The 25,269-nt window shown below is 42.1% G+C and overlaps 1 protein-coding gene across 2 annotated transcripts in view; it reads left to right on the top strand.

Moving 5' to 3' along the window:
* The window catches only part of TMEM87A (transmembrane protein 87A), a 276,779-nt gene that overhangs the window by 175,385 nt on the left and 76,125 nt on the right, over positions 1-25,269 (top strand). The window contains exons 11-12 of one of the 2 annotated variants that reach the window (XM_040412084.1): positions 14,913-15,006; positions 18,179-18,247. In XM_040412084.1, the coding sequence (XP_040268018.1) occupies positions 14,913-15,006; positions 18,179-18,247 (163 nt within the window). Of the gene's footprint in view, positions 1-14,912; positions 15,007-15,973; positions 16,046-18,178; positions 18,248-25,269 lie in introns of both variants that reach the window. The other variant, XM_040412083.1, reaches the window with a different exon arrangement.

Below are 25,269 nucleotides of genomic sequence, written 5' to 3'. Positions count from 1 at the left end.
ATGGCATGTCTGGATAGTGGGGAGTAAGACATGGAGGGTCATGATATCCCACAGCGTTAGATGGATCCCTTTCAGCATTGACTATATTATGGGCTGATCCATCTGTCTGTTTAATTTTGGAATACTGGAGATATAAATCCTCTAAATCATGGTATGCATCATGGCTGTGACTAAGGTTGTACTCTAAATCTTTGATCTTCGCTTCTGCGGATTGTAGTTCTGATTCTATCTTGGATACATATTTTTTTGTACCCATTATAGACTCATACCTATCTTTGGAAAGAGTACTGACTGCCAACAATGCATACAAAACAGGTGGCAATGCACATAAGAGGTGTTGGTCCCTCTTGGTATTATCATTTGCCAAATCCATATATGTCAGGTATCTATCAACCATGCCACCTAACTTCCATATATCTCCACGTTCTTCATAGGCTCTTGCCTGCAGCTCATTAGTCCATTCATCTATATTTTTATCTAACTTCAAACGGGAATAAACATATTTGATAACCTTACAGATTATCTTTCCTGGGTCAGATGGACTATCTGCTAAAACCTGGCCATTACCTGGGTCGCTGCCTGTTACACTCATGATTCTGATCAATAATCAATAACAACAACAATTTGACTTGCCAATAAGGATTAAGGAATATTTTCACTAATTGCACAAATTGGTTATAGAAATATGTCAATCAATCTCGGTGGGACCTCCAAAATATGTCGGGTATTTATTTCATATAAGATATGAAATCATAAAAATTATGATTTCATATTTTTATGAAATATGAAAAATTTAATTGGTGGACATATAAACACCAGTTCTTTTATTGACCAGATCTAAAGTTAATTTGTGCAGATAATGAAACAGGGTGCAATTAATTATATAAAATATAATTTATTACAAATAAATACATGCAGTAAAAATGGCATACAAATGAATACAAGGATAATATCAAAATTGACCACAAGATGATGCTCCACCGTTTAAGCTCCACCGTTTACGCTGGGCTCAATTAATTTACTACACCAAGTACAATACAATACTACTCTTTTCTTTTATCAAATTATTACCGATTAGTGTACTGATTATCAAAATATTATAATGTAACAACAAAAACAATAGAAATGAATCTGTGGAAAATCCCTTATGCTCAATCAAAGAATATGGCAGTAAGAGACACCTTATAAATACGCTCATTGGCCTAACTACAGATAATAAAATCTGATCAGAGATCCCACTCTGATATCAATATTACAGGAATTCTAATGATGTGCACGTTCATTAAAATTTCCCACAAAATTATTTTCACCTTTCAACTATATGCCAATTGGAGCGATTTATAATTACTGCAAATGAAATAGATTATACATTACCCCTGGCTTTGGGATAAAGAGCTTTTAGAATGGACCCAGCTTTCCAAGATTTAGATATGTCCCGTCCTGTGGTACATTCCTGACGTGTGAAGTGATGCTGATGAATGAATCTTTGTGAACTGATCCCCTTTGTGAAGTTCTTTTGAAGTGTCCTGATCTCCCAAAACTGGATCAGATATTCCAATCCTTATCTATGCCCATCCCCTCTTGGATTAGGGATTTCCAATTAGATAAGGTGGGTGTGACGTATGTTAAACATGTGGATGATGTCATTTAATTAACCACTTAAACTTTGATCTCTTCCACCTTAAATCAATTAGGAGGGACTCTTTCTGACACTTTGCTCAGACTGACTGGCGGTATCAGAAGTTTCCCTAATCCCTGAATTTATGGGGCAGATAAGAGTATAATGGTCCTTAGAAAGTTTTCTCCTGGTTTGTGTATCTGAACTGTCTCAGCTATTGAGTAATGATGTTTGAAATAACATCAGCTCCTCTAAAATAGACCCTATTTAAGAAAATTCAACTTAAACACTCTCTATATCCCCTAGAATATATCCTCTCAGTGAGATACAGACACATAAAGATACATTAATAATATTTGGTTATAATACATCAATATTGCATAGTATATATGAATCATTAACAAGTTCAAACGCTAAATGAATGCACACAGGAATATAAATATATATATATATATGTATGAATAGATATCTATTCCACACCAGATGTGTTTTATGGACGTCTCTTATCAGATTATGGTTTAGCCATGAAACGCCCATTGTTCCTCAGACAGACAAGTTTAGAGAAACCAGTGTAGATAAATCCATGTCTCTAAACAATAATAAAAGTATAGTCTTCTCTATATATTCACTTTTAACACATTGAACTTGCCATGAACTTTTTAGGTTCATGCTGATCACATGCTGTTAAAGGCAATGATCATCCATATTAAATATAATATCATCAGATACATTGTATACTTATGAAAATGCACAACAACCTCTGAATGGAGCCTTACAGGGGGGTGATCAATGACAGGGGGGTGATCACCCCATATACACTCCATGATCACCCCCCTGTCATTGATCACCCCCTGTAAGGCTCCCATCAGACGTCCGTATGTGTTTTGCGGATCCACGCATCCATGGATCAGATCCGCAAAACACATACGGACGTCTGAATGGAGCCTTACAAAGGGGGTGATCAATGACAGGGTGGTGATCACCCCATATAGACTCCCTGATCACCCCCCTGTCATTGATCACCCACCTGTAAGGCTCCATTCAGACATTTATTTGGCACAAGTTAGCGGAAATTGATTTATTTTAATTTATTTTTTTTGTTTGTTTTTTCTTACAAAGTCTCATATTCCACTAACTTGTGTCAAAAAATAAAATCTCACATGAACTCAACATACCCCTCACGGAATCTAAATGCGTAAAAAAATGTTGAGCCCCTTTGCGCATCTAGGCTGCAAATAAGTGTCACACATCTGGTATCCCCGTACCCATGCTGGGTGAGATAAATATCTTGGTCAAATGCCAACTTTGTATAAAAAAATGGGAAAAGGGTTCTTTTGCCGAGATATTTCTCTCACCCAGCATGGGTATATGTAAAATGACACCCCAAAACACATTGCCCTACTTCTTCTGAGTACGACGATACCACATGTGTGACACTTTTTTGCAGCCGAGGTGGGCAAAGGGGCCCACCTTCCAAAGAGCACCTTGAGGATTTCACAGGGCATTTTTTACAGATTTTGATTTCAAACTACTTACCACACATTAGGGCCCCTAGAATGCCAGGGCAGTATAACTACCCCACAAGTGACCCCATTTTGGAATGAAGACACCCCATGGTATTCCGTGAGGGGCATGGCGAGTTCCTAGAATTTTTTATTTTATCAAGTTAGCGGAAAATTATGATTTTTTTTTTTCTTACAAAGTCTCATATTCCACTAACTTGTGACAAAAAATAAAAAGTTCCATGAACTCACTATGCCCATCACAAAATACCTTGGGGTGTCTTCTTTCCAAAATGGGGTCACTTGTGGGGTAGTTATACTGCCCTGGCATTTTAGGGGCCCAAATGCGTGGTAAGTAGTTTGAAATCAAAATATGTAAAAAATGGCCGGTGAAATCCTAAAGGTGCTCTTTGGAATTTGGGCCCCTTTGCCCACCTAGGCTGCAAAAAAGTGTCACACATCTGGTATCGCCGTACTCGGGAGAAGTTGGGGAATGTGTTTTGGGGTGTCATTTTACATATACCCATGCCGGGTGAGAGAAATATCTTGGCAAAAGACAACTTTTCCCATTTTTTTATACAAAGTTGGCATTTGACCAAGATTTTTATCTCACCCAGCATGGGTATATGTAAAATGACACCCCAAAACACATTGCCCAACTTCTCCTGAGTACTGCGATACCAGATGTGTGACACTTTTTTGCAGCCTAGGTGGGCAAATGGGCCCACATTCCAAAGAGCACCTTTCGGATTTCACCGGCCATTTTGATTTCAAACTGCTTTGCACGCATTTGGGCTCCTAAAATGCCAGGGCAGTATAACTACCCCACAAGTGACCCCATTTTGGAAAGAAGACACCCCAAGGTATTTCATGATGGGCATAGTGAGTTCATGGAAGTTTTTATTTTTTGTCACAAGTTAGTGGAATATGAGACTTTGTAAGGAAAAAATAAATAAAAAATTAATCATTTTCCGCTAACTTGTGACAAAAAATAAAAAGTTCTATAAACTCACTATGCCCATCAGCGAATACCTTAGGGTGTCTACTTTCCGAAATGGGGTCATTTGGGTTTTTTCTACTGTCTGTGCATTGTAGAACCTCAGGAAACATGACAGGTGCTCAGAAAGTCAGAGCTGCTTCAAAAAGCAGAAATTCACATTTTTGTACCATAGTTTTTAAACGCTATAACTTTTACCCAAACCATTTTTTTTTTCATCAAAGACATGTAGAACAATAAATTTAGAGAAAAATTTATATATGGATGTAGTTTTTTAAACAAAAAATTTACAACTGAAAGTGAAAAATGTCATTTTTTTGCAAAAAAATCGTTAAATTTCTATTAATAACAAAAAAAGTAAAAATGTCAGCAGCAATGAAATACCACCAAATGAAAGCTCTATTAGTGAGAAGAAAAGGAGGTAAAATTCATTTGGGTGGTAAGTTGCATGACCGAGCAATAAACTGTGAAAGTAGTGTAGTGCAGAAGTGTAAAAAGTGGCCTGGTCATTAAGGGTGTTTAAGCTAGGGAGGCTGAAGTGGTTAATTCTTGTGGAACGCCTGAAGGGTTAACAAAGTTTGTAAAATCTGTTTTAAGTAACTTAAGGCCCCTGTAACACGGGCGAGTTTTTCGCGCGGGTGCAATGCGTGAGGTGAACGCATTGCACCCGCACTGAATCCGGACCCATTCACTTCTATGGGGCTGTGCATATGAGCGGGTATTTTCACGCATCACTTGTGCGTTGCGTGAAAATTGCAGCATACTCTATATTGTGCCTTTATCACGCAACACAGGCCCTATAGAAGTGAATGGGACTGCGTGAAAAAACGCAAGCATCCGCACTGTTGCTAGGAGACGATCGTGATGGGGACCCGATCATTATTATTTTCCCTTATAACATGGTTATAAGTGAAAATAATAGCATTCTTAATACAGAATGCATAGTACAATAGGGTTGGAGCGGTTAAAAAAAAAATTAAAAAATTTAACTCCTCTTAACCACCTCAGCCCCCTTAGCTTAAACACCCTTAATGACCAGGCCACTTTTTACACTTCTGACCTACACTACTTTAACAGTTTATTGCTCGGTCATGCAACTTACCACCCAAATGAATTTTACCTCCTTTTCTTCTCACTAATAGAGCTTTCATTTGGTGTTATTTCATTGCTGCTGACATTTTTACTTTTTTTTGTTATTAATCGAAATTTACCGATTTTTTTTGCAAAAAAATGACATTTTTCACTTTCAGTTGTAAAATTTTGCAAAAAAAAACGACATCCATATATAAATTTTGCTCTTAATTTATTGTTCTACAGGTCTTTGATAAAAAAACAATGTTTGGGTAAAAAAAAAATGGTTTGGGTAAAAGTTATAGCGTTTACAAACTATGGTACAAAAATGTGAATTTCCGCTTCTTGAAGCAGCTCTGACTTTCTGAGCACCTGTCATGTTTCCTGAGGTTCTACAATGCCCAGACAGTACAAACACCCCACAAATGACCCCATTTCGGAAAGTAGACACCCTAAGGTATTCGCTGATGGGCATAGTGAGTTCATAGAACTTTGTATTTTTTGTCACAAGTTAGCAGAAAATGATGATTTTTTTTTTAATTTATTTTTTTCTTACAAAGTCTCATATTCCACTAACTTGTGACAAAAAATAAAAACTTCTATGAACTCACTATGCCCATCAGCGAATACCTTGGGGAGTCTTCTTTCCAAAATGGGGTCACTTGTGGGGTAGTTATACTGCCCTGCCATTCTAGGGGCCCAAATGTGTGGTAAGTAGTTTGAAATCAAAATCTGTAAAAAATGGCCGGTGAAATCCGAAAGGTGCTCTTTGGAATGTGGGCCCCTTTGCCCACCTAGGCTGCAAAAAAGTGTCACACATGTGGTATCGCCGTATTCAGGAGAAGTTGGGCAATGTGTTTTGGGGTGTCATTTTACATATACCCATGCTGGGTGAGATAAATATCTCGGTCAAATGCCAACTTTGTATAAAAAAAAAATGGGAAAAGTTGTCTTTTGCCAAGATATTTCTCAAACCCAGCATGGGTATATGTAAAAAGACACCCCAAAACACATTGCCCAACTTCTCCTGAGTACGGGGATACCAGATGTGTGACACTTTTTTGCAGCCTAGGTGGGCAAAGGGGCCCACATTCCAAAGAGCACCTTTCGGATTTCACCGGCCATATTTTACAGATTTTGATTTCAAACCACTTCTCACGCATTCGGCCCCTAAAATGCCAGGGCAGTATAACTACCCCACAAGTGACCCCATTTTGGAAAGAAGACACCCAAGGTATTTCGTGATGGGCATAGTGAGTTCATGGAAGTTTTTATTTTTTGTCACAAGTTAGTGGAATATGAGACTTTGTAACGAAAAAAAAAATATTAAAAAATCATCATTTTCCGCTAACTTGTGACAAAAAATAAAAAATTCTAGGAACTCGCCATGCACCTCACGGAATACCTTGGGGTGTCTTCTTTCGAAAATGGGGTCAGTTGTGGGGTAGTTATACTGCCCTGGCATTCTAGGGGCCCTAATGTGTGATAAGTAGGTAAATGACCTGTGAAATCCGAAAGGTGCTCTTTGGAATGTGGGCCCCTTTGCCCACCTAGGCTGCAAAAAAGTGTCACACATGTGGTATCGCCGTATTCAGGAGAAGTTGGGCAATGTGTTTTGGGGTGTCTTTTTACATATACGCATGCTGGGTGAGAGAAATATCTCGGCAAAAGACAACTTTTCCCATTTTTTATACAAAGTTGGAATTTGACCAAGATATTTATCTCACTCAGCATGGGTATATGTAAAATGACACCCCAAAACACATTGCCCAACTTCTCCTGAGTACGGCAATACCAGATGTTTGATACTTTTTTGCAGCCTAGATGCGCAAAGGGGCCCACATTCCTTTTATGAGGGCATTTTTAGACATTTGGATCCCAGACTTCTTCTCACGCTTTAGGGCCTCTAGAATGCCAGGGCAGTATAAATACTCCACATGTGACCCCATTTTGGAAAGAAGACACCCTAAGGTATTCAATGAGGGGCATGGCGAGTTCATAGAAAAAAAAATTTTTGGGCACATGTTAGCAGAAATTGATTTTTTATTTTTTTTCTCACAAAGTCTCCCTTTCCGCTAACTTGGGACAAAAATTTCAATCTTTCATGGACTCAATATGCCCCCCACGGAATACCTTGGGGTGTCTTCTTTCCGAAATGGGGTCACATGTGGGGTATTTATACTGCCCTGGCATTCTAGGGGCCCTAAAGCGTGAGAAGAAGTCTGGAATATAAATGTCTAAACATTTTTACGCATTTGGATTCCGTGAGGGGTATGGTGAGTTCATGTGAGATTTTATTTTTTGACACAAGTTAGTGGAATATGAGACTTTGTAAGAAAAAAAAATATTTCCGCTAACTTGGGCCAAAAAAATGTCTGAATGGAGCCTTACAGGGGGGTGATCAGGGAGTCTATATGGGGTGATCACCCCCCTGTCATTGATCACCCCCCTATAAGGCTCCATTCAGATGTCCGTATGTGTTTTGCGGATCCGATCCATGTATCAGTGGATCCGTAAAAATCATACGGACATCTGAATGCAGCCTTACAGGGGGGTGATCAATGACAGGGGGGTGATCAGGGAGTCTATATGGGGTGATCACCCCCTGTCATTGATCACCCCCCTGTAAGGCTCCATTCAGACGTCCGATTGTGTTTTGCGGATCCGATCCATGTATCAGTGGATCCGTAAAAATCATACGGACATCTGAATGCAGCCTTACAGGGGGTGATCAATGACATGGGGGTGATCAATGACAGGGGGGTGATCAGGGAGTCTATATGGGGTGATCACCCCCCTGTCAGGCTGCATTCAGATGTCCGTATGCGTTTTGCGGATCCGATCCATGTATCAGTGGATCCGTAAAAATCATACGGACATCTGAATGCAGCCTTACAGGGGGGTGATCAATGACAGGGGGGTGATCAGGGAGTCTATATGGGGTGATCACCCCCGTCATTGATCACCCCCCTGTAAGGCTGCATTCGGATGTCCGTATGCGTTTTGCGGATCCGATCCATGTATCAGTGGATCCGTAAAAATCATATGGACATCTGAATGCAGCCTTACAGGGGGGTGATCAATGACAGGGGGGTGATCAGGGAGTCTATATGGGGTGATCACCCCCTGTCATTGATCACCCCCCTGTAAGGCTGCATTCGGATGTCCGTATGCGTTTTGCGGGTCCGATCCGTGTATCAGTGGATCCGTAAAAATCATACGGACATCTGAATGCAGCCTTACAGGGGAGTGATCAATGACAGGGGGGTGATCAGGGAGTCTATATGGGGTGATCACCCCCTGTCATTGATCACCCCCCTGTAAGACTCCATTCAGACGTCCGTATGTGTTTTGCGGATCCGATCCATCTATCAGTGGATCTGTAAAAATCATACGGATGTCTGAATGGAGCCTTACAGGGGGTTATCAATGACAGGGGGGTGATCAATGACAGGGGGGTGATCAATGACAGGGGGGTGATCAGGGAGTCTATATGGGGTGATCAGGGGTTAATAAGTGACGGGGGGGTGTAGTGTAGTGTAGTGTGGTGCTTGGTGCTACATATTACTGAGCTGCCTGTGTCCTCTGGTGGTCGATCCAAACAAAGGGGACCACCAGAGGACCAGGTGGCAGGTATATTAGACGCTGTTATCAAAACAGCGTCTAATATACCTGTTAGGGGTTAAAAAAAAACACATCTCCAGCCTGCCAGCGAACGATCGCCGCTGGCAGGCTGGAGATCCACTCGCTTACCTTCCGTTCCTGTGAACGCGCGCGCCTGTGTGCGCGCGTTCACAGGAAATCTCGCGTCTCGCGAGAGGACGCGCCGGCGCGTCCAGGAGGGATCAATCAACCACCTCCAGGACGCGTCGCTGCGTTCGGCGGTCCGGAGGTGGTTAATCCACTTGCTCGCGCAGCCCGGCTTCTCTTCTGTCTTCATCTTTGCTGTGCACAGGAAAAGGACCTTTGATGACGTCACTGCGCTCATCACATGATCCATCACCATGGTGATGGACCATGTGATGAGCGCAGTGACATCATCATACGTCATATTCCTCAAAGAAGATAGAAGAGAAGCCGGGCTGCGCGAAAAAGTTGATTAGGGTCCATTCACATGTCCGTTGTTTCTTTCCTGATCTGTTCAGTTTTTTCCGGAACAGATCTGGACCAGTTCTGTACCCATTCATTTTCAATGGGTCCTGAAAAAAATCGGACAGCTCAATGTCTGATTTTTTTTTCAGGACCCATTAAAAATGAATGGGTACAGAACTGGTCCAGATCTGTTCCACAAAAAACGGAACAGTTCAGGAAAGAAACAACGGACGTGTGAATGTACCCTTAAGGTGAGTTAATACAATCTACACAACACCGATGACAAACCCGAACTTCTGTGAAGAAGTTCGGGTCTGGGTACCACATTCAGTTTTTTATCACGCGCGTGCAAAACGCACACCCCGCACGATAACAACGGAACGCAATCGCAGTCAAAACTGACTGCAATTGCTTACCTACTCGCGCGGGTTTGCCGCAATGCACTCGGAACGCATTCGGACCTAATCCGGACACGCTCGTCTGCAAGGGGCCTAAGGGGTGTAGTTTCTACAATGGGGTCATTTATGGGGGCACCCACTATGTAGGCCCCACAAAGTGACTTCAGACCTGAACTGGTCCTTAACCACCTCCTGACCGCCTAACGCACGAATGCGTCCTGGAGGCGGTCGATTCATTCCTCCTGGACACATCCGTGCGTCATCTCGCGAGACGCGAGATTTCCTGTGAACGCGCGCACACAGGCGCGCGCGTTCACAGGATCGGAAGGTAAGCGAGTGGATCCCCAGCCTGCCAGCGGCGATCGTTCGCTGGCAGGCTGGAGATGCGATTTTTTTTTAACCCCTAACAGGTATATTAGATGCTGTTTTGATAACAGCGTCTAATATACCTGCTACCTGGTCCTCTGGTGGTCCCTTTTGCTTGGATCGACCACCAGAGGACACAGGCAGCTCAGTAATAAGTAGCACCAAACACCACTACACTACACCCCCCCTGTCACTTATTAACCCCTAATCACCCCATATAGACTCCCTGATCACCCCCCTGTCATTGATCACCCCCCTGTAAGGCTCGATTCAGACGTCCGTATGTTTTTTATGGATCCACGGATACATGGATCGGATCCGCAAAACACGTACGGACATCTGAATGGAGCCTTACAGGGGGGTGATCAATGACAGGGGGGTGATCACCCCATATAGACTCCCTGATCTCCCCCCTGTCATTGATCATCCCCCTGTAAGGCTCCATTCAGATGTCCGTATGTGTTTTGCGGATCCGATCCATGTATCCATGGATCTGTAAAAAACATACGGACGTCTGAATGGAGCCTTACAGGGGGGGGTGATCAATGACAGGGGGGTGATCAGGGAGTCTATATGGGGTGATCACCCCCCTGTCATTGATCACCCCCCTGTAAGGCTCCATTCAGACATTTTTTTGGCCCAAGTTAGCGGAAATTATTATATATTTTTTTTTCTTACAAAGTCTCATATTCCACTAACTTTTGTCAAAAAATAAAATCTCACATGAACTCACCATACCCCTCACGGAATCCAAATGCGTAAAAATTTTTAGACATTTATATTCCAGACTTCTTCTCACGCTTTAGGGCCCCTAAAATGCCAGGGCAGTATAAATACCCCACATGTGACCCCATTTCAGAAAGTAGACACCCCAACGTATTCGCTGAGGGGCATATTGAGTCCATGAAAGATTGAAATTTTTGTCCCAAGTTAGCGGAAAGGGAGACTTTGTGAGAAAAAAACAAAAAAATATAAATTTCCGCTAACTTGTGCCCAAAAAAAAAAAATTCGATGAACTCGCCATGCCCCTCATTGAATACCTTGGGGTGTCTTCTTTCCAAAATGGGGTCACATGTGGGGTATTTATACTACCCTGGCATTTTAGGGGCCCTAAAGCGTGAAGAAGTCTGGGATCCAAATGTCTAAAAATGCCCTCCTAAAAGGAATTTGGGCCCCTTTGCGCATCTAGGCTGCAAAAAAGTGTCACACATCTGGTATCGCCGTACTCAGGAGAAGTTGGGCAATGTGTTTTGGGGTGTCATTTTACATATACCCATGCTGGGTGAGATAAATATCTCGATCAAATGCCAACTTTGTATAAAAAAATTGGAAAAGTTGTCTTTTGCCGAGATATTTATCTCACCCAGCATGGGTATATGTAAAATGACACCCCAAAACACATTGCCCAACTTCTCCTGAGTACGGAGATACCACATGTGTGACACTTTTTTGCAGCCTAGGTGGGCAAAGGGGCCCACATTCCAAAGAGCACCTTTAGGATTTCACAGTTCATTTTTTACACATTTTGATTTCAAACTACTTACCACACATTAGGGCCCCTAGAATGCCAGGGCAGTATAACTACCCAACAAGTGACCCCATTTTGGAAAGAAGACACCCCAAGGTATTTTGTGATGGGCATAGTGAGTTCATGGAAGTTTTTATCACAAGTTTGTCACAGGTTAGTGGAATATGAGACTTTGTAAGGAAAAAAAAAAATCATCATTTTCCGCTAACTTGTGACAAAAAATAAAAAATTCTAGGAACTCGCTATGCCCCTCACGGAATACCTTGGGGTGTCTTCTTTCCAAAATGGGGTCACTTGTGGGGTAGTTATACTGCCCTGGCATTCTGGGGGCCCTAATGTGTGGTAAGTAGTTTGAAATCAAAATCTGTAAAAAATTGTTGGTGCAATCCGAAAGGTGCTCTTTGGAATGTGGGCCCCTTTGCGCATCTAGGCTGCAAAAAAGTGTCACACATCTGGTATCGCCGTACTCAGGAGAAGTTGGGCAATAAAAAATTCTAGGAACTCGCCATGCCCCTCACGGAATACCTTGGTGTGTCTTCTTTCCAAAATGGGGTCACTTGTGGGGTAGTTATACTGCCCTGGCATTCTAGGGGCCCTAATGTGTGGTAAGTAGGTAAATGACCTGTGAAATCTGAAAGGTGCTCTTTGGAATGTGGGCCCCTTTGCCCACCTAGGCTGCAAAAAAGTTTCACACATCTGGTATCGCCGTATTCAGGAGAAGTTGGGCAATGTGTTTTGGGGTGTCTTTTTACATATACCCATGCTGGGTGAGATAAATATCTCGGCAAAAGACAACTTTTCCAATTTTTTATACAAAGTTGGCATTTGACCAAGATGTTTATCTCACCCAGCATGGGTATATGTAAAATGACACCCCAAAACACATTGCCCAAATTCTCCTGAGTACGGCGATACCAGATGTGTGACACTTTTATGCAGCCTAGATGCGCAAAGGGGCCCACATTCCTTTTATGAGGGCATTTTTAGACATTTGGATCCCAGACTTCTTCTCACGCTTTAGGGCCCCTAAAATGCCAGGGCAGTATAAATACCCCACATGTGACCCCATTTTGGAAAGAAGACACCCCAAGGTATTCATGGCGAGTTTATAGAATTTTTTTTTTTTGGCACAAGTTAGCGGAAATTGATTTTATTTATTTTGTTCTCACAAAGTCTCCCTTTCCGCTAACTTGGGACAAAAATTTCAATCTTTCATGGACTCAATATGCCCCTCAGCGAATACCTTGGGGTGTCTTCTTTCCCAAATGGGGTCACATGTGGGGTATTTATACTGCCCTGGCATTCTAGGGGCCCTAAAGCGTGAGAAGAAGTCTGGAATATAAATGTCTAAAATTTTTTACGCATTTGGATTCCGTGAGGGGTATGGTGAGTTCATGTGAGATTTTATTTTTGGACACAAGTTAGTGGAATATGAGACTTTGTAAGAAAAAAAAAAAATAATAATTTCCGCTAACTTGGGCCAAAAAAATGTCTGAATGGAGCCTTACAATCAATGACAGGGGGTGATCAGGGAGTCTATATGGGGTGATCACCCCCCTGTCATTGATCACCCCCCTATAAGGCTCCATTCAGTTGTCCGTATGTGTTTTGCGGATCCGATCCATGTATCCGTGGATCCGTAAAAAACATACGGACATCTGAATGCAGCCTTACAGGGGTGGTGATCAATGACAGGGGGGTGATCCTGGAGTCTATATGGGGTGATCACCCCCTGTCATTGATCACCCCCCTGTAAGGCTCCATTCAGACGTCCGTTTGTGTTTTGCGGATCCGATCCATGTATCAGTGGATCCGTAAAAATCATACGGACGTCTGAATGGAGCCTTACAAGGGGGTGATCAATGACAGGGGGGTGATCAGGGAGTCTATATGGGGTGATCACCCCCCTGTAAGGCGCCATTCAGACGTCTGTATGTGTTTTGCGGATCCGATCCGTGGATCCGTAAAAATCATAAGGATGTCTGTATGGAGCCTTACAGGGGGGTGATCAATGACAGGGGGGTGATCAGGGAGTCTATATGGGGTGATCAGGGGTGAATAAGGGGTTAATAAGTGACGGGGGGGGGGGTGTAGTGTGGTGCTTGGTGCTACTTATTACTGAGCTACCTGTGTCCTCTGGTGGTCGATCCAAACAAAAGGGACCACCAGAGGACCAGGTAGCAGGTATATTAGACGCTGTTATCAAAACAGCGTCTAATATACCTGTTAGGGGTTAAAAAAAATCACATCTCCAGCCTGCCAGCGAACGATCGCCGCTGGCAGGCTGGAGATCCACTCGGGTGATTAAGCTAAGGGGGCTGAGGTGGTTAAAAAGTGGGTTTTGGCGATTTTCTTAAAAATTTTAGGAATTGCTTCTAAACATCTAAGCCTTCTAACGTCCCCAAAAAATAAAATTACATTTCCAAAATGATGCCAACATAAAGTAGACATATGGAGAATGTTAAGCAATTAATTTTTTATGAGGTATCACTTTCTGTTTTAAAAGCAGAGACATTGAAATTTTAGAAAATTGCTAATTTTTCCAAAATTTTCTTAAATTTGGGATTTTTTCATAAATAAAGTTGAAATATATTGACTCAAATTTATGACTAGCATGAAGTACAATGTGTCACGAGAAAACAATCTCTGAATGACTTGGATAAGTAAAAGCGTTCCAAAGTTATTACCGCATAAAGTGAGATATGTCAGATTTGCAAATTTAGGCCTGGTCAGGAAGGGGGCAAATAGCCCAGATGTGAAGTGGTTAATATAAAGTTAAATTGATAGCAGCGAAACGGATTGGCATAATTGAGGTCTCATTTTACTCGGCAGGGTCAACCCTACCACACATAATAGGGAATTATGAGGATTTGTAAACTTTGCACTTTATTTATTCGACAGTGTTCTATTTATATGTGAGACCTCAATAAGCAAAAAGCTGGAAGCATTTTATAGACTTTGCTGTATTTGTCTGTATAATTTATTTTCTGGCGTCACATTTCTACACTTGATTTCAGCTGTGATTAGTAAGATTTCACCTGGTATTGCAAGAGTTCAGTCTTCTGTTAATCCGGTAATCTCTCTAAGATGAAAAAAGTTATTTGCAATGCTATCACCAAATGTGTATAGTTAAAAAAAATAAAAATAATAAAATAGATGTCTTGCATTACTTTCATCTGTTCTTCCTTTTTTTTTTTCTGCCCATTGACCAACAGCAGATTGTGAAAATGAGAGTAATTCAGCTGAATGACAACTGGAAATGTGTGATACATGTGCCTGATGTGTGATTCAATGCATAATTTAGTTATTCGTAAAATGTAGTCATTGCACTTTCTTATAGGCCTCGACTTGGAGCTACACTGCACAAGGTGGTCATGGCTGGAGCACTCTATCTCCTTTTTTCCGGCATGGAAGGTGTTCTACGTGTTACAGGAGTAAGTACATTGAGAATGAATATAGTGGTAAGATCTTCAGCATGGGCCTTGCTCTTTTGGTATTGTTGTGTTGTAATTTATAGAGCAGTGGTACACCAGACCCAGCAGTTTCACAATACACACTGCATACTTCACCAATGGACAACACCCAATGTACCTCATATCCTACACAGTTGGGCAGATTTACTAGTCCTGAAATGATCTAAGAGGGGTTGTCTCACTTTAGCAAATGACATTTATCATGTAGACTAAGTTAAAACAAGACACTAATGTTTTGTGATAGTCCATATTGCTTCCTTTGCTGGCTTGATTCATTTTTCAATCTCAGTATATACAGTTCATTTCTAGGGGTTAAGTCCACCCTGCAATCCATCAGTGGTGGTCGTGCTTGCAAACTATAGGAAAAAGCGTCGGCCTGTGGGAGCGCGCACAGTCATGCATGCACAGCTGCTCTAGTCTTGGCCGCCTTTATATCTGTGTTTTAGCAGTGGTCATAAACCCTGGAAACGAACCGTGTATAATGTGATGGAAAAATGAATCCAACCAGCAAAGGAGACAATATGGACAATCACAATATATTAGTAAGTGCCTGGTATTAACTTTCTCTACATGATTTGCTGAAGTGACAAAACCCCTTTAAAGTATAGTATACTGTATCTGAATAACCACTTGCTATCTTTTATTTACACAGCCATACAAATATAGAAATATGTGACTGAAGTTCTATATGTAGTTTTCAGAACATACACCTGAGAAACATTCATTCTCAGAAAATTTTTAAAATCTTAATTATGTGTTTTTATTCTTGTGATTGAATGTTGTGGAATGAATATTCTGTTTTTGCCATTTCGATTGCTGCTGCTAATACTTTGTGTGTGTGTGTGTGAGTTATGTTTTATCACTACCATCTGCATGTAGCCTAGCCATTAACATTAACGCAATGTGATCTGCCTCCTCTCTGCTCTAGCATTACTTCTATACCATGGCATTGATAGCAAATCTGAGCTTGTCATTTATCGATGCCTGTATTCTTTTTTGGATATCCTTTTAGATGCAGTTTTCTTGTTCTTCCATTTCATCAGCCTGCACGTATGTTGTTAGATTAAGAGTTCCAAACAATTGTAAATCGCAGTTATAATTCTCTAATACATAAAAAAACTTATATGAAAACATGGCAGCAGTCCACTAAAGTCCAATAAAAAATGGTTTATTCACCCTTGTACAGACAGTACTGTTTTAGGCAGGAGGTTTTAAAAGTTCTTAGTGTACTGCCTGCTAACAGTTTTATACTTGGAAAACTTGATGGCTTATCCTGCCTAGTACCATAAATATCTGAACAAAAAAAAAATATGTATAAAAACCACACAGATAAACAGACACCCGGACTGAGATGACTGTGCAGGAACTTGTCCCTTTCAATCAAAAAGGAGGGGAAGGGGCTAGCAGAGGTTGCAGATTGCATATAAATATTTTTATACCGGTAAAAAAAATTGGCAAAATTTGCATATAATATACCGGTAAATATTTTTACATTTTAAAAATTGCCCAGTCATTTATATAAATGCCCCAAGATCCAGCTATTTGGTATGTGATGCTAAAATGAGGTCCTGGTTTTCCAGGTAGAATAGTTTCTAAGATGTGTTACGATGCTGTTCCTGTTCCCACTGCTCTTCAGTTCCTGGTCCCCGCTCGACATACCAGAACCATCACAGGTTGAGGAGGGTCACCGATGCAGTCAGTGATTAGCTGAGCCAGCCTGTACTGGCATTTCCACAGTGTTGAGAGTGGGTCAGCAAGTGAAGAGCATTGGGGAATCAGTGGAGGTAAATACTGATTCTGTTTACCTTTATTAACTGTATGCATGTTTTTGTACTGACATATCAAATTAGATAAGAATATTAATCATTTACTTAGTTTACCATGATGGACAATTTTATTCCCAGAAAACCCCTTTAAATGAACCTACAAATTCCACGTTACAACTGGCCATTTCAATCAATGTTACTTTAAAGAGGAGCTGTCCCGCAAAAAGGTGCTGAGCAGATTGATATATGGTTTTGTGGCAAAAGATTTAGTAAAACATATATTTTTTACTTTTAAATCTCTACTTTTCATAAGTTCGTTTGTACACAGGGGAGGCGTACTCTGTGACTGATAGAATTGCCTGTGTAATTGTGTCTATAGAGAGTTGTCAGTCACTGATAGCTGCTCATGGGGGTGGTCTTAAAGAGGTATTCTTGTTATGGAAATCTATCCCCCAGCCACCGAATAGGGGATAGCTATTAGATCGGTCGGGGTCCTACCACTAGGACACCCACTGATCACAACAATGGGAACTTGTAGCTGTGGACAGAGGGTTTTCTGGGTGTCAACATAACACTACCTTCCAAAATGCCTGATATATGTTGAATAAATTTTTACCTCCCTTCCCTGCCAGCATGCATGTCTGTATTTTCAGCATGAAACTAATACCTACTACAATTGCTGCCTTGGAAAGTACCAAGGACGTTTAGCACAGCACGCTTCACCCCCAGACTTCCTTCTGTCTCCCCACTGTAATAGGATTGCAGCATAAAACGCCCAGTAGTTTTTCCTGCCCACGATCTGATAGGTTACCAATGACATTCCTTACATTGGGAAGCGTTAGGGAGAAGACAGCCACCTGACCAACGTATGGAATGTCAAATAAAAAGGAAATAAACACTTTAGCATGCATCATGGCACCCCTTAAAGTAGTGGGAACTTTAGAAATTCAAGTAAAATACCATATGAATGCTTTTTGCATATTTACAAAATGTGGAAAACCTGGTACATTTCTTAAACATGTGGCAGACATCTAAGATAAAGTAATTTTCACAAACCTTGACGAACCTCAAGTATATTGTGAGGCATACAAGGAGCAGGCAGGTTAGATAGATCATTCTGAATACATCTGAGTATGTTTATGTATGTATATGTTTATATGTATATTTGTATACATTTAAGTTTCCTATTACTAGTAAAGGACAATATTTGCTCTTTATTTCACATGATCGTATGCAAAGCTTTGCCTATTGGGTGACAATCTTCTGAATTGCTGCTGTTTTGCAGATTTTTCACATTTCCAACCTTAGATGAGTATACAGCGTCCACATGTCACTTGTTTTTCTTCTGTGCTCCATTCCCGCTTTAGGCGCAGTCTGATCTTTCCTCCCTGGCTTTCATTCCTCTGGCTTTTCTTGATACTGCCTTGTGCTGGTGGATATCCTTCCTTTGATGGTTTTTGTTTTGTATCCCTAACTTTCTTTTATGTATTTATTTTTGTTACACTTAGAGGTCAGAATTTAAAAAAGGCAGTAGGTGGAATGTGGACAATTAGATGGTCTCCCAACTTACTATGACAATCTTTCCAGTGAAGATTTGATTTATTTAATTTTAGTTAAATTTAGATGTAAGTCTGTAAAAGATAAATGTATTTTTTAATGTTGGACTGTTTTATTATATATTTTTTTTCTGTTTACAGCCATATAATAGACATACATTAAATGGAAATTGTCAGCAGTTTTGCCCATGCTAAATTGCTGACAGCACTAGCTGAGGGCAGAACAGTGCAACCATACCTTTTGCATGGCTGCTGTTATGAGGAGGAGTATGAATATAAAACTAATTCTGCCAGATTCTGTTCCATCAAGTGCCCTAGAGGTGTTACTTTAATGTGAAGTGCTTTTTGCCTTGAGTTGCTTCTCTACCCCTCCCATCTGCACAGACTGACAGCTATAGCATTCAACCAGGAGACAAATACAGCTGTCACTCTGAGCTGAGGGGAGGGCTATGAAGCATATCAGTGCACAGATCTTCCTGGACATGTGCTAGAGCAGCATTTTGATAAGAGTTCACATTTACACTAAGGGTCCATTCACACATCCGCAATTTCGTTCCGCATTTTGCGGAACCATTCATTTCTATGGGGCAGCACTTCCGGGTCCGCAATTCCGTTCCTGAAAAAAATAGAACATGTCCTATTCTTGTCCGCAATTGCGGACAAGAATAGGCATTTTCTATAAACTGCCAGTGATGTGCGGACGCACATCGCCGATGTCCGTGTTTTGCGGATCCATGGCTACGTGGATCCGCATAACACACACGGACGTGTAAATGGACCCTAATCCTGATGATAAAAGCTAGTGCTATAAGCAGTTTAGCATGGTCAAAGCTGCCGACAGACTTCCTTTCAGGGCTGTGGAGTCGGAGTCATGGAGTCTGTGTCGAAGCTAGTTTTGGGTAGCTTTGGAGTCATTAGAAAACTTGAGACTCCTGCTTAGAAAATATTATCTGTTATGAATATTGTGTATTTAATCTATTAAGTTTCATAGGTATTTAAAAAATGTTAATCATAAATTTATTTTGTGCGTATCTATCTAAAGGCATGTTCAGACCGAGCAGGCAATTATTAATAAGCAATGGTCAGTTAGTTGCCTGCTTGTCAGTGGAGGTGAAAAGCTGCTTTTTCATCTCATTTACTGTATGTAGCAGCTGCCTGACACGGTTTGCTATAGTTAGGAGTTTTAGTTGATTTTAAACTTAAGTTCATGTCAGTGTTGCCCAGTGTTTTCTCATTTAGTATGTATTGGTGACATGCAATTTCCTTTCCCATGTGCATAACCTTACATTTATCGGTGTTAAAGGGGTTGTGCAGCCAGTAATATTGATGACCTATCTTCAAGATACGTCATAAATACCTGATCAGTGGGTGTCATCTTCCAGCACCCCTGCCTATCAGCTATTTAAAGTGGAGGGGATGCTCGTACAAGCACAACTTCCTCTTCTAGATTACACTGCATGTTGTCTCACTTGTGGCGGTGCTTGTTCTATTCAAGTAAACGGTGCCGCCGAGACTTCAGAGACAACACGAATCTTGAAGCGCAATTAACGCTGGTACAAATGCTTCCTCCTCCTCAAACAGCTAATCAGCGGAGTCCGATCTCCATCAATCAGGTGTTGATGATGTAATGGCTGCACGACCCCTTTAAGGCTACTTTCACACTGGCGTTCGGTGTGGATCCGTCTTGTATCTGCACAGACTGATCCGCACCAATAATGCAAACGCTTGTATCCGTTCATAATGGATCAGTTTGCATTATTCCTAAAAAAAAAAAAGTCTAAGTCAAAACGGATCCATCTTGACTTACATTGAAAGTGAATAGGGGACGGATCACTTTTCAATTGCACCATATTGTGTCAGTGAAAACTGATCCGTCCCCATTGACTTACACTGTAAGTCAGGACGGATCCGTTTGGCTCCGCATCGTCAGGCGGACACCAAAACGCTGCAAGCTGCGTTTTAGTGTCCGCCTTAAAAGCGCAACGGAGACCAAACGCATCCAAATTGATGCATTCTAAACGGATCCTTATCCATTTAGAATGTATTTGGGCCGAACTGATCAGTTTTGGGCCGCTTGTGAGAGCCCTGAAACGGATCTCACACGTGGACCCAGAAACGCCAGTGTGAAAGTAGCCTAAACCTCTTTAGCCCGTTTTGTCTACGCTTACAATCTATCCATTTCCATGAGCAGCAGTATACTGTCCATTTTTTTTTTTCTAATTACTTCGCACAGTTTAGTATCGTCTGCAAAAATTGGTATTTTACCGTGCAACTACTCTACAAGATCATTAGTGAAGATATTGTAAATAGTGCCCAATACTGACCCCTGTGGTACCCCAATAGTGACGGGGACCCAATCTGAGTGTGTTATATAAATAACCACCCTCTGTTTTCGCTGAGTCAGTTACTTTCACACTACCGGCAGCCTTCCGTTGTGCCACTAGTGCAACGTGCCGCCGGAAGTCTGGCCGCAGCATGGCAAACATGCCAAGAACAGCCTGGCGGAGAAGGATGCCGCTAGTGTGACACTAGCCTTACCCACATACCCACATTTTCCCCAGTCCATGCATTCTTGTTTTATATACTAACCTTTCATCTGGCACAATATCAAATGCTTTGAAGAAGTCAAGATATGACATCCAACAACTTATCCCGATCCAGTCTAGAACTTCCCTACTCGTGGAAACTGAATAGATTATTCCTCATAAACCTGTGCCGATATGGCATTCTAGACTTATTTCATTGAGATACTCCAAGATAGCATCTCCTAGAAAACAAACAGTTGACCGTCAATAGTAGAGATGAGCGAATTTCATGTTATGAAATTCGTTCACGCTTCGTTTGGTGGTAGAAGCAAAATTGCGTTATGGATTCTGTTACCACGGACCATAATGCAATTCTATGACGGAATAACGGATCTGTCCCATTTCCGTTATGCAGGAGAGGACTCCCCTGCATAACGGAAACGGGACATCCGTTTTGCAGCCCATAGACTTCTGTTAGGATGGAATGAATAACTGAATGCCTCTAAAGACTTTCCGTTATGCGTTCCGACATAGAATTGCGTTATGGTCCATGGTAACGGAATCCATAACACAATTCTGCTTTTACCACCAAATGAAGCGTGAACGAATTTCAAAATATGAAATTCTTTACTCTCTAGTCAATAGATGATAAACTTACCGGCTTATCGTTTCCTGACTCAGGGATATGAAAATATTTTCATGTACTATTAAATCAAAAAGCCATTTTTTGGTATTTGTTTCTTTTGCTTACAAAGATGGTGGTTTTACTGGGCTCAGAGATGATGCCTATCTCAGGAAAGGTCATCATTTCATATTGGCGGGGTCAGATCCACCACCAATCTACTATTTAAATAGGCTACAAAACTTAATTGAATGAGACGAACAGCTGCAACCTATACTGAGGATACGTCATCAGTATCATGACACTACACAACCCCTTTAAAATAAGCAGTAAATTAATCAGTAGTACGAGCTGCAGTTTAGGCTACTTTCAAATCTGCAGAGGATCTTAAAACCAGAGCAAAAGGCCTCAGTTTTGTCCCCAATCATTGTCATTGGGGACAAAACAGATCAGGATGTATTCCGTTCCGGTCTTTTCCGCTTTGTGACCGGACTCAAAGCTGCTGCAAGCTGCAATTTTGTGTCCGCTCTGTGAAACGGAACAAACCGGATCTGGCACTAAGATCAATGTAAGCCAATGGTGCCAGATCCGGAAAAAAAATTAATCCGTCACACATGGACTTCCATTGTTTTTAGTGCCGGATGCGGTTTGTTCAGTTTCGATTTAATACCAGGCGGCACTGATGCATCCTGATATCTTAAATTGGACGGAAGCGTTTTGCTCTGGTTTTAAGATCCTCTCCCACCCAGATCTCAAATCCCGAATACAAAGCACAAATGTGAAAATAGCCTTAATCAGAAATTCAGAATATGATCCCTCATTTCAAAACTGCCTTGCCAACTGCAGACCTCAAAGTTTGAGAAGCACAGATCTCTGTTTGTGTGTATTGTATCCCCCTTGCCTGAGTCATTTAAAGAGTTTCCAGCCTTCAATGGGGATTGAAACTCACCATCATCAGTATGTGTATAGGCTCTTTTACACCAATGGCTGATCTATCTAGCAGAGACATCTTTAAAACTACTTTGGGTAATAGGGCAAAATGTATTCATACAGATAACAAGTATAAATGGCTAAGCTTAATGTCCCACTTTGCTTGTAGCTATAGTTAAAAGAGCAATAAACAGTAAAAAGGGGCATTTAAAAGAGAGAAATCTGAGGGTTCAGCTATAGCTGTTGAAATTTACAAAGGGCTTATAAGATCTAAATGAAAATAGTAAAATCTGCTAAAATTCAAACTGAAAGTCAGGTGGCCAGAGAGAAGAAATCAACCCCCCCACCCCCTTCCCCAAAAAAAAATATATATATTATATATAATTTAAAAATCAAGGTCAGACCTGTTATGCTAATGGTGAGATGGTCACTGAAGGTCAGAAAAATGCAGAGCTGCTAAATGTATTTTTTTTCTTTTTTTTTAGCTCGTATATACAGTACAAACAAAAAAAAAAAAAAAAAAAAAAAGGATCTTATCATGGTGGTGCTGTAAGTACATCCAGTAATATAATTAAATGGGTAAATGTAGATGTAGGCGAAGTTAAACAAGGTAAATGTCAACAAGCTTCAGGTCTAGATGGATTACACTAGGGAGTTCATAAAGAATGCAGTTCAGTTATTGCTGTATATTGGTAGCCATTTTCAAAACAGTCTGTAGGTCTTCCCCAGGTAATTACAAATCAGTAAGCTTAAAGAGGTTTTAACGGCACCCCGGGCATAAAAGGGGGTAAACGCCGTTTAAGAGATATATTCCCTTTCCAGATGCAAAGGCAGCTACTAAAGACACCAATCTCCCGAACTGGAAACCATATGAATGCTGCATACAGCCGAATAGGAAAAACCATATGAAAGGTTTACACTCCTAGCAGTCGAATTGGAACAGCATACAATAAATCCCCCCCCCCCCCCCCCCCAGAACGAGACAAGGCGCCGTGTTGAGGGTCAAGCAGTGGTCAGCCAGAGCTGTGTGTTTATTGTTCTTATATACACATTCTTACACATTAGTACCACCCACAGGGTTTTATAAAACCACCAGTAACCCCATACAATACACTCAGACACTCCCACACAAAATCCTCCCCTCTGCCTGTGATACAATTACCTTACACAATGGGTTAATGTAATTATCACAGGCAGGAGAATACACAGTTTTACACAATGTCTTCTGTCCTGGAGATAATTGGGAAGTAATACAATTTATCTCCAAGGGCAGAGGCCAGCGGTACTTTGCCCTGGTGCCAGCGCTACCACGGAAGAAGCCTGGTTTGAGCCTGGTTGTTGGAGGGGGAGACCGACTGTCTCCCCTTTGGCTAAACAGCCCTGTTGCTGGAGGACAGGACTGACTGTCCCTACCCCCTGTGCTGTAAGTGCAGAGACCACGGTCCCATCTGCACTCTTGTGGGGCTTACTGTCTCCCCCTGGTACGTTAAGCTGCCACTGGGGAGAGGGGGTAACAAGCTCCTCTCCCATACATACTTACAGCCGCTGGGGAGGGCGACTGACCGTCTCCGCTCCCAATACAGTGTTCTGCTGCTGGGGAAAGGAGACTGGGCTCTCTATTCCCTGCTGGCGACTCTGCCACTGGGGTGGGAGGCTCCCAATTCCCAATAAATCACATTGCCGCTGGGGAGAGGGGGTAGTAAACTCCTCTCCCATACATACCTCCAGCCTCTGGGGAGGGAGACCGACTGTCTCCGCTCCCAATACAGTGTCCTGTTGCTGGGGAAAGGAGATTGGGTTCTCTATTCCCTGTAGGACACTCTGCTGCTGGGGGACAGGACCGACTATCTCTGCCCCCTGTAACTCAGCCTGCCGCTGGGGAATGGAGACTGGGCTCCCAATTCTTTGCAGGACCGGTGGAGAGACCTTGGTCCCATCTCCACCGGCCCCCTGGGGTTCTTCCCAGTAAACCTCCACAATATCTTCCCAGCTGAAGGGTTCTGGCTCTGGGTATGTCACTCTGCTCTCCTGCTGAGCCTTCTCACTGGAGTGGAACAGCTGCTGGTAGCCCTGTAACAGCTCCATCTCCCAGGTCACCAGGTGGAGCAGGTCCTGCTTAATCTCATGAGTGTCGTCCCAGTCATACCTGCTCTCCCTCCATTCAAAGAGATCACGGAACCGGGCTTGTGTAGGGCTCCTAAACTCCAGCTCTGAAAAAGTCTCTCCTAACAAGCCAGGACCATCAAACTCCTCTCCCTCTGGCTCGTCATGCTCAGCTGTCCTGGGTAGGTACTGTTCCCCATACCACCAGAGCGCCTGGTAGGCATCTTCCAGCCACAACTCCTGCCATTTCTTTACCCATTCCTCCCGGGGCTGCTCTCCCAGGAAGGGCATCCGAAGGGCTACTCGCTTCTGCAACCGCTGGTCTTCCGTGGGGAGTCTCTTGTCCCGCAGATACTCCACAATACCCAGTGCCTGGTACCAGATGCCTTTGCGGACTGCATCTCGGTCATCCATGACACCATCATCGTACTCCACTGCTGTTTCCATTCTGTTGATCTTAGGGTCGCTGTACTGGGACATGCATTCCCCCCAACTTGTAAATCCACGAAATGGTGTCTCCTGGAGCTGTCCCTCTGGCTGTGGGAACGATCCCGCCGCTTGCCACCAATTGTAACGGCACCCCGGGCATAAAAGGGGGTAAACGCCGTTTAAGAGATATTCCCTTTCCAGATGCAAAGGCAGCTACTAAATCACCAATCTCCCAAACTGGAAACCATATGAATGCTGCATACAGCCGAATAGGAAAAACCATATGAAAGGTT

Source organism: Bufo bufo, chromosome 11 (genome assembly GCF_905171765.1).
Source record: "Bufo bufo chromosome 11, aBufBuf1.1, whole genome shotgun sequence".
NCBI classification, from domain to species: domain Eukaryota; kingdom Metazoa; phylum Chordata; class Amphibia; order Anura; family Bufonidae; genus Bufo; species Bufo bufo.
Note: the sequence above shows the minus strand (reverse complement) of the source record. Positions and strands in the feature narration are given on the sequence as shown.